General features: G+C 57.5%; 1 protein-coding gene across 4 annotated transcripts; it reads right to left on the bottom strand.

The window, feature by feature from the left end:
• Positions 1–3,868: 3,868 nt before the first annotated feature.
• On the bottom strand, positions 3,869–7,985 carry LOC141931723 (uncharacterized). 4 transcript variants are annotated; one of them, XM_074844233.1, is made up of 5 exons: positions 7,802–7,985; positions 7,163–7,289; positions 6,231–6,344; positions 5,721–5,825; positions 3,869–5,429 (listed from the first exon to the last, which is right to left on the bottom strand). In XM_074844233.1, exons 1-5 carry the CDS (start codon positions 7,964–7,966, stop codon positions 4,243–4,245), a joined length of 1,698 nt encoding a protein of 565 aa, XP_074700334.1. In that variant the 5' UTR covers positions 7,967–7,985; the 3' UTR covers positions 3,869–4,242. The 4 variants fall into 4 exon arrangements, with proteins under 4 accessions (XP_074700334.1, XP_074700344.1, XP_074700354.1 ...); XM_074844243.1 differs by having other exon boundaries at positions 3,869–5,426; XM_074844253.1 differs by having other exon boundaries at positions 7,163–7,562; positions 7,802–7,866.
• Between the last annotated feature and the right edge of the window lie 464 nt (positions 7,986–8,449).

Raw genomic sequence — 8,449 nt, 5'->3', positions numbered from 1 at the left:
ACCGACCCAGCAGCTGCGGGGTCCGTGGGGCAGCCCAGGCTGTGCATGGCCGGGGAGGAGCGAGGTGGGGGCAGCCGGGGGGCTGGGAGAGCCCTGCGGGTGTTATCTGAGAAGCGGATTTGTGCCTGGCGTGCACTAAACCCGTCTTAACACGCTCAGGAGAGATGCTGTATTTATTCAGGCCTGGGTGCTCAGTGGACTTTTCCACAAATCAAGCACCAACAGCAGGTTTTCTTGCTTCTATACACAAAAACCAGAGGTTAGTCTTTTTCCAGACACGCCTATTAGATACAATTGCTTAGGGATTAACATACAATTATAACATGGCTTACATAATAATTATTACCCTTGCGCAGGGGAAGGGTCTTAACCTGGGCAGGGTCTCTTTGACCTGTGGGTTTTGGTATTACAATGAACATACCTGGTTTAGGATTATGATGAAGGCAGTTCACTTTAAGGACACTCAGAAGTTCATTTCATTGCCAAGTAAGCGAATAGTCCCTTTGCCAGGCTGTCCAATAACTCATCCTCAGCAAAGCCCAGACGTTCTCTTTATGGCCCAGGACGTTCTGCCTATTTTCTAGGGTTTGGAGATCAAAGCCTATTTGGAACAAAGAGGTTAACTAGACAGAAGCCAACATAAGTGCTAAGCAGCTATCCTTTAGTGCAGCGCCGGGCAGCACTGGGGATCACGCCACCATGAGTGCTCCAACTACTAACAAAACGCTCTGACTAATATTCACAAAAGAACATACATATTCATCAGATTTCCCAGAAAAGGTCGTCTTATGCTAATGGAATTAATTTACATAGTCTTGAGGAGTATTAAAAATAGAGTGAGGGTCTTCCCCCTCTCCTGGGGGTTTAGATTGTCCTCCTCGCGCTGTCTGCTGGTTGGACTTTGGGCTCCCCGTGTCCGTACACGGTTACGGCGTGAGCTCATCCTCCTTCAGCTCCTGGTTGTTCCGAGGGGGTTGGTTTAAACTTCCAGTCGCTTACCTCGACACTGGCGTCTCCTCAGGCGCTGGTCTGGCATTTTTGGGTCCCTGTTATCACGGATGCACTCAGGGAGTTTGCCGGACTGTCCAAGGCCTGTCTGATCTCCGCTAGGCCAGGGGTTACAGGTTTGGAGATATTTTACAAACGGGTAAGACTACAGGGGGTGGGCTTGGAAAAGAATATGAATGAAGTTACAGAATCCCAGAATCATCGAGGCTGGAAAAGTCCTTGAAGCTCCTCCAGCCCAGCCATGAACCTCACACCGACCGTTCCCAACTCCCCCAGACCCCTCAGTGCTACAATTGCACACAAAAATGAAAATAGCGTTACTGGTTTCCGTACGCTCGCAAGGTCAGGGCTCTCGAGAGGTGCATTTCACATCTGTTACGGGTTTGTCACCGCTCCACAGGGGCGGTGCCCGCAGCTCTGGCGGACTGAAGCACACCGCATCAGGGAAGGAGCACTGCGGGGGGGCCGCGTCCCGCGTTACCACGGCAACCGCGGGGGCAGGGGCGCGCTCCCACGAGTAAACATCCGGTGACGCACTTCCGGCAGGACCGCGCCCCGCCCCCCGCGCGAGGCAGCTCCCGCTGCCCTGACCCGGAAGTGGCGCCGCTGCCGCACCGCTCCCTGCGCTCCCGCACCACGTGACGCCGGCCGGCCCCGCCATTGGCTGCTCTCGCGGGGGGGGGGGCGCGCCATTTTGTGGCAGCCGCGCTCGGCCCGCGGGGCCCCGGCCTGCCCGCGGCGGCCCCCGCCATTGGCTCCGCGCAGCACGTGACCTCGAGGGCGCTCTGCCATTGGGCAGGGGTGGGGCCGCCCGCCGGCCAGGCCGCGATGGGACGGGAGCGGGGGCGGGGGGGGCGCAGGGCCGAGAGCGCCAAGCGCGGCCCCCGGGGGGCACCGCCCTTATCCCGGACCTCGGCCCGCCCTCAGGGACTCCGGCAGCCCCACACCCGCCTCGTCCCCTCCCGCGCCCCTGTACGCGGCGAGCGTCGCTGCGGTGCCAGGGGCAGCAGGAGGCGGCGCGTGGAACAGCGTCATTTTTCATTTCATCTGGGTTGGCAAAGGCCCTTGAGGTCACCGAGCCCAACCGTTACCCCAGCACTAAACCCTGTCCCTCAGCGCCACACCTGCATGTCCTTCAACCCCTCCAGGGATGGGGACTCCCCCCCCTGCCCTGGGCAGCCCATTCCAACGCCCAACAACCCCTTCTGCAAAGAAATACTTCCTAAGAGCCAGTCTGACCCTGCCCTGGCGCAGCTTGAGGCCATTCCCTCTTGGCCTGGCGCTGGTTCCTTGGCTCAAGAGACTCCTCCCCCCTCTCTGCACCCTCCTTTCAGGGAGTTGGAGAGGGCCATGAGGTCTCCCCTCAGCCTCCTCTTCTCCAGACTCAACCCCCCCAGTTCCCTCAGCTGCTCCCCATCAGACCTGTGCTCCAGACCCTGCACCAGCTCCGTTGCCCTTCTCTGGACACGCTCGAGTCATTCAATGGCCTTACCCACTCATCGAGGGGCGGCCTCACCAGTGCCGAGCACAGGGGTGAGATCCCTTCCCTGTCCCTGCTGGTCACGCTACTGCTGATACAAAATATTACAAATTAATCCCAGTTTTGCTACACTTATACCCAGATTTGGCTTTTCTGACAGTACTGGCCTGCGGGATCACGACTGCACAACCTGTAGGGTTATGGTGTGTTTATTCAGCGCTGAGGCACACGGGGGATCTCTCCGCCGCAAGCGTGCGCACCCACCGTGGTAATTTGTCTTGGCTTTACACAACGAAGTGTTACATATTCATGATAGTTTCAAAAACGCCTGTACATAATCTTTCCATGAAAAGGCGGGTTTTATTATAATGAGTTCTAAGAAGTCATTTCCATATGCTCCGCCCTGGTCTCCTCCTAGTTACACCTGCGCAGTGTCTCCTGGTGGTCGTGGGCACAGGTCTCAGAGATGAAGTATCTCCTCTTCCTCACTGTTGAGCTTTTCACCTCTGTTTCCTGCGCAGTCTCTGCAGCCTCCTGGGCTTAGTCTAAACCACAGGGCTGCTTTCAAACAGTTTCCAGGGCTATCTTCCTATCTTGCTACCCCATTCTAACTGGGTCATCCTTTAACTACTAGATCTCCAATTCCTAAGTTTTATTTACTAAATGTCTATCTTCTATATTTTATTTCAATTTCCTATTTTTACTCCCCATTTCACTACCAGAAGCACCTCAGCCTTGTCTGGAATGAGTGTTGTGGTTCCCTGGCCAGTGTTGGTCCTGCAAGACTCTTCTCTCCAGGAGGTCCCAGTCCCTGCTTTCCTCACCTGGGGGATTCAGCTCCCCTCTGAACACCAGCGAAGCCCAGCCCCCCTCACTGCGTTTCCTGCAGCTGCTTCCCCCACTGGCATCCCACACACCCACCAATTCCTCCTGGCACCTCCTGTGGTTGAATTCAGGGAGCTTCACCTCTAGCCACGGACCCACGTCCTACTGACAGCTCTAACAACGTCCCCGTTACAGGGATCTGCTGAACAGTGCTTTTTTTTCAGTATTTTTAGAAAGAGAACGCTGCAGGGTTCTGCATGGTACATCCCCACCTCCTTTGATAAGTGATAGCTGCAAAGTTTCATCACAAAAACAAGGTCCCCCTTTCATATTGTACCCTAAAAATTTCTCCATCCACTCTGCTCAAATTAATAGTGGGAAAACCCAGAAAGCTGGGCACACTGCCTGCATCAGGCAGAACAAAGCACTAAGGGCAGCCGAGTCCGGTGCCTTGAAGACCCTGGGGGATTCCTCCCTGCCTGGGCCCGCTGAGCGGCTGCTCCTTTGTTTGCGAGCGCAGCCCACACATGGATGACCAGAGGGTGTGACAACATGGACAATAATTTAAAGCAGTTTAATGAGAAGACAGGAAAGATCGCAGTGGTCGAGCACAGCCCTGCCAGAAAACGCACCGACCAGCTGCCTGCTCACAGGCGGCTGCCTGCCAGTCCCCCTTCACTCTGTTTTCCTGTGCTTCCTCCTTTTTTCCACACTGATCCTTCCCTTTCCCTTGGCATTTTCCCTGAAGCCTCCCAGACAATCCCAGTTTCCCCAGGAGGCACCACGTGCTGAGTTTTATACACACTAATCTGCCTCCACACACCTTTCACAGCATTTCTTCTCTCTTCAGTGGGTTTTGCTGCAGGGAAGAAGGTCCTGACTGTTCACCTCGACAGACGGAAGAGTCACGGCCAACCTTCTGCTGATGATCAGCTGTCTATCTGAACGACGATGGGCCAAGCATCCTTACACTGAGAGTAGCCACCATGCTCCAAGTTCTGGCATACAGAGTCCAACATTTGGTCGACAGTCCACATCACCATTTTATACGCATCATGCAGTGAAACATGATTAGAATTAAGAAGTTCAACATTTCGCTCAGTGTGAGGGCTCCAGGTCAGCTGTGCCCTCTGCACGTTGTGGCATAAGGACACCTCAAGGTGCGTCGCTTCCATCTTCACCTCTGCTGCTGCATTTGAGGGTGGGGGTACAGCTGTGGGTTCAACACACGCCACAGGGGTGTGAAGTGCTGCTAATGTCACTCCTTGGGACACACTCTTGGTCTGAGGCTGGGGGGGCACAGCCTCCTGCTCTGCAGGAGCACAAAACGCCCCACACGTTCCCTTTGCGGGGCCATCTTCTGCCTTAGCAGGAGGGATGGCGGGTTCAGAAAGACAGCTGGTGCTAGAGGAACCCTGAGGAAACTCCAACCGCTTGCTGATGCAAGACTGGAAACGCCACATAATTCGCTTGGCTTTCCTGATGATTCGTCCTATTAGGGATTTTCGCTTTGCCAGCCTGTGAAATGTGGTCCGAGCCTTACGAGCAAGACGAACAATTTTACTAACTCTGTCCTGATAACGTAACCCTGGCATCTGACAGTATTCATGATCCTTAAGTGCCAAGACAACCTCCTGGTTCTTGTAGTAGTTGTGTTCTGTCAGAGGACACAGACATTGGGTGTAACGCAAGAGTTGCGTCTCACCCATCGTGCAGTAACAGTGCTCTTCCAAAATGATCTCATTCAGATCCCTGACAAACACTTTCCTATTTCCCTGGAGAAATGTCACTTCTCCCAAAGTGTGTCGACTTTTTTGGGCAGTCATTTGAAACTTCTTCCTAGGGTCACCATGCAGATGCTCCTGAGGATCTGTCTCTTTGTTCTGCTGTCCCATCACTGGATGAAGTGGGGTTACGTCTGTCGTGACCCCTTGTTTATTCTCTACTTCTCCTCCCTTCCTGGGCCTGAAGACCGTTTGTGCCTGGTCTCGGCTTTCCAGTGGCCCCATTCCTCTGCCGACCGCCTCTGCCAGCATCTCGCTCCTACCCCTGAGACACTTGAACTTGTTCAGCAGTCTTCTAGACCGGAGACGCCAGTGCATGCACCGCCCTCCTGCTGAGAGAGGGTTGGAAAGAGTTTGCCTTCTTCCTAACTGGGGTGCTGTGATGGGACAGGGAGAGAGGGACCGTGCTGAAGGAACTGGGGAGGTGCTGACAGTAAGAAAAATCCATTCTCCCCAGTTCAGGGGGACCCCAACCTCTGCCTGCAGATGCTGCCTTGCACAGGGGTGGGAGAAGCCCTGACAGTGATGACGGCGCAACGCTGGGGACAGGGATGGGGCTGCAGCCCACCTCGGGCCCTTGCTCCAGAGCCTGGCGGTGAGGAAGGGGGGGGACCAGGACTCACCTTGGCGGGGCGTCTGCGTCCTCTCCTCCAGCACACAGGACCTGCCGTCACCAGGCCACCAGCCTGAGAGAGGCTGCTCCTGCCAGCTCACATCCCCCTCGTGTCCTGCAGGGAAACCAGGTGGACGTCACCTTCCTGGCAGGGGAAGCCGTGGGGCTGGAGGAGGAAGCCCTGTCTGCTGCCCAGCAGCCAGAAAGTCACAACCCTGCTTGCAGGTGACTGAATGGGGGTAGGATTCTGTGTGGGTTGAGGGGGATGAGCAACAGCCTCCAGATTCCCTTTGACATTGCTGCTGCTCTGTGCGGGAAGGGCTGTAGGGCCAGAGGGAAATGGGGGAGATGCCCCAAAACAGGCAGTGAGGAGGGGAGGGATTTGGACAGGAGGGCAAGTGGGAACCCCAGACACATATGGTCACAGCTACAGAGAAGGAGCTTGGGCTGGCCTTTGGAACGTGCTACCACTCCCCGTCGAGGTAACTGGTCCTACAGGGGTTAGATTGTTCCTCCTCACCTGGAGAAGGGCTGGCGGATCCATCCCACCTCACTGGGCTCTGCGGTGTGCAGACCCATGGCTCTTCCCCACGCTCCAGCCTGTATAAAATGTCAGGTTTGGGGCCTGGGTAACCTGGGGGGTGGAGCAGAGTGTGTTACTCACATACAAACTGTAGGAATAAATTGTTAACATGAGAAAATAAAGGTCTTCTCTGTGACACCCCAAGCTGCACTTCTCCGTGACCAGAAGACCCCAAGCAGAAATGACACCAAAACATGGAAAAAAACAAAGGAGACATTGGAGCTGCTGCCAGAGATTAATTTATTCACAAAGACAAGGGCAGAACCAACTCCCAACTCTGCTGGCAGGCTCTCCCAGTGAGGGATTATCTGCTGCTCAGCCTAGGAGCAGCTCCTGGGTGTGGGATTTCCTCCCAGGTGCCTGGCTCAGACCCTTCATGCAGGTAATCAGAGATCTCCATCCTGTCCTGGTGGCAGTGGGCAAGTCCTCTGAGGGGACCTTGCTGGTTCAGGGAACTCTGCTGTCATCTGACAGGTCCGCTCCCCTGCACCTCGTCAGGTATGGGCTGCTAGTCCTGCCCCACTGCAGCCGGACTACCCAGGGGAGGGGACAGCGTCATTGGCCCATGGCCAGGCCCCTGCCTAACCTCGGGGAAGGCCGCTCACCTGTGGTTACATTTTCAGAGGCAGCCATCAGCTCAAAGAGCCCCCAATCCTGCGTTTTTCCAGCACTAAACTCCCCCAGGACTGCAGGTGCTCGGAGCAGTTATCCCAGCCCTGTAGCCAGAGTTCAAAACACGCTGGTCAGCCCTGCTAAGCGCTGGAAGCAGCACGGTTCTGACAGAGTCAAATACGACGGAAGCTCCCCCGCCCCAGCCGTGCCCCCCTTGGGCCAACATCCAAGCCCAGGCATTAAAATTGCAGGTTTACCTAGGGATGTCAAGAGCTTGTAGTTGTCCAGCATGACGCTGCAGTACAGGCCCTTCTGTTCCACCGCAATGGCGTCCCACTCTGCGCGGCTCAGATAGACAGCGATGTCCTCGAAGGTCACCGGTTCCTGCCACACAAGGATTGCACCCTCCATCACATGCGAAGGCCCACAGGGGAGAAGGGTTTCATATACTTTTTATTTTCCAGGTCCTATTTCCACCCCTAGGAATTTAGAGCGCCGATGGACAGTGCCTCCCCAGGAGGCCGTGCACCATGGGGGGGAATCACGGCTCTTCAGGGAATGACGTCTTGGTGAGATGTGCCCGGAGCTCGGGGGTATTTTCTGGGCTGCCCACAGTGGCTCCACACGTCCCACCAACGCCCTGAGGGCGCCACGTGGCTGTCAAAGAGAGGGACGAGAGGGGTGGCTGGAGGGAGGAACATCTCCGGGGGGTGCAGCGCAGAGGGCTGCAGGGGACAATATCGTGGAGGGGCTGGGGGCAGAAATGGCGGGGGGGAGGGAGCCAGAGAGAGCCATGATGGTGGCTGCTGAGGGGGAGCAGCAGCAGCTGCCCCAGAGAGGCAGAAGGGGGCAGGGGGCCGGGCCCCGAGGGCCCCTGTGGCAGGGAAGGCTCCTACCTGCGTCTGCCCTGCCATGGCACCCGGGGGAGGCCCCGCCGCGGGGGCCGTCTCCCCCCCCCGGGCCCTCAGGGCAGTACTTCCGGGGCGCCCGCCGGCCCCGCACCGGAAGTAGGCCGCGTGACGTAGCACCCAGAGGCCACCGCGCGCTCCCCGCGCGGCCATCCTCTCCCGCCGGAACCTCCCCGCGCTTCCGGCCGTCGCCCCGCCCCTCCCGGAAACACGGCATGTGCCCACGTGAGCGGGCGCCCCTTCCCCGATGGGCGGGGCCGGGCCGCGCGCCGCAGGATGAGCGCGGGGACGTCGGCGCCGCCATTTTGTGCACCGACCCCCCCCCCCATCACGTGATCGGCAGCGGCGCCGTCATTGGTCCGTCGGGGCGTGGCTGGTGTGAGGCGGCTTCCGCCCCCGCCCGCCCGTACCTCAGCGCTGAGGGCCGGTCCGTCGGTACCGGCACTGCCGGGCTGTGGGAATGGCTGCGGATTGATCCTTATGGTGAATGCCCTCAGTCAGCGCGCAGAGACATGCAGCTGGGTGGGAGCGTGGGTCTGCGGGAGGGTGGGGAGGCTCCACAGAGAGACCTGGCCAGGCTGGAGCGAGGGCTGAGGGCAGGGGGGTGAGGGTCAGCAAGGGTCAGCGCCGGGCCCT

The sequence above is a fragment of the Strix aluco genome, chromosome 1 (assembly GCF_031877795.1).
Source record: "Strix aluco isolate bStrAlu1 chromosome 1, bStrAlu1.hap1, whole genome shotgun sequence".
Taxonomy (NCBI): domain Eukaryota; kingdom Metazoa; phylum Chordata; class Aves; order Strigiformes; family Strigidae; genus Strix; species Strix aluco.
This window is presented reverse-complemented; position numbering and strand designations above follow the sequence as displayed.

Bases quoted from the DNA above. Each gene is read 5' to 3' on its own strand.
- LOC141931723 (XM_074844233.1), bottom strand. From the start codon at position 7,966: ATGGCCGCGCGGGGAGCGCGCGGTGGCCTCTGGGTGCTACGTCACGCG. The intron at 7,290-7,801 runs GTAGGAGCCTTC...CTTGTGTGGCAG, and splicing joins CCATGGCAGGGCAGACGCAG to GAACCGGTGACCTTCGAGGA. The intron at 5,430-5,720 runs GTGAGTCCTGGT...ACCCTCTCTCAG, and splicing joins GACGCAGACGCCCCGCCAAG to CAGGAGGGCGGTGCATGCAC.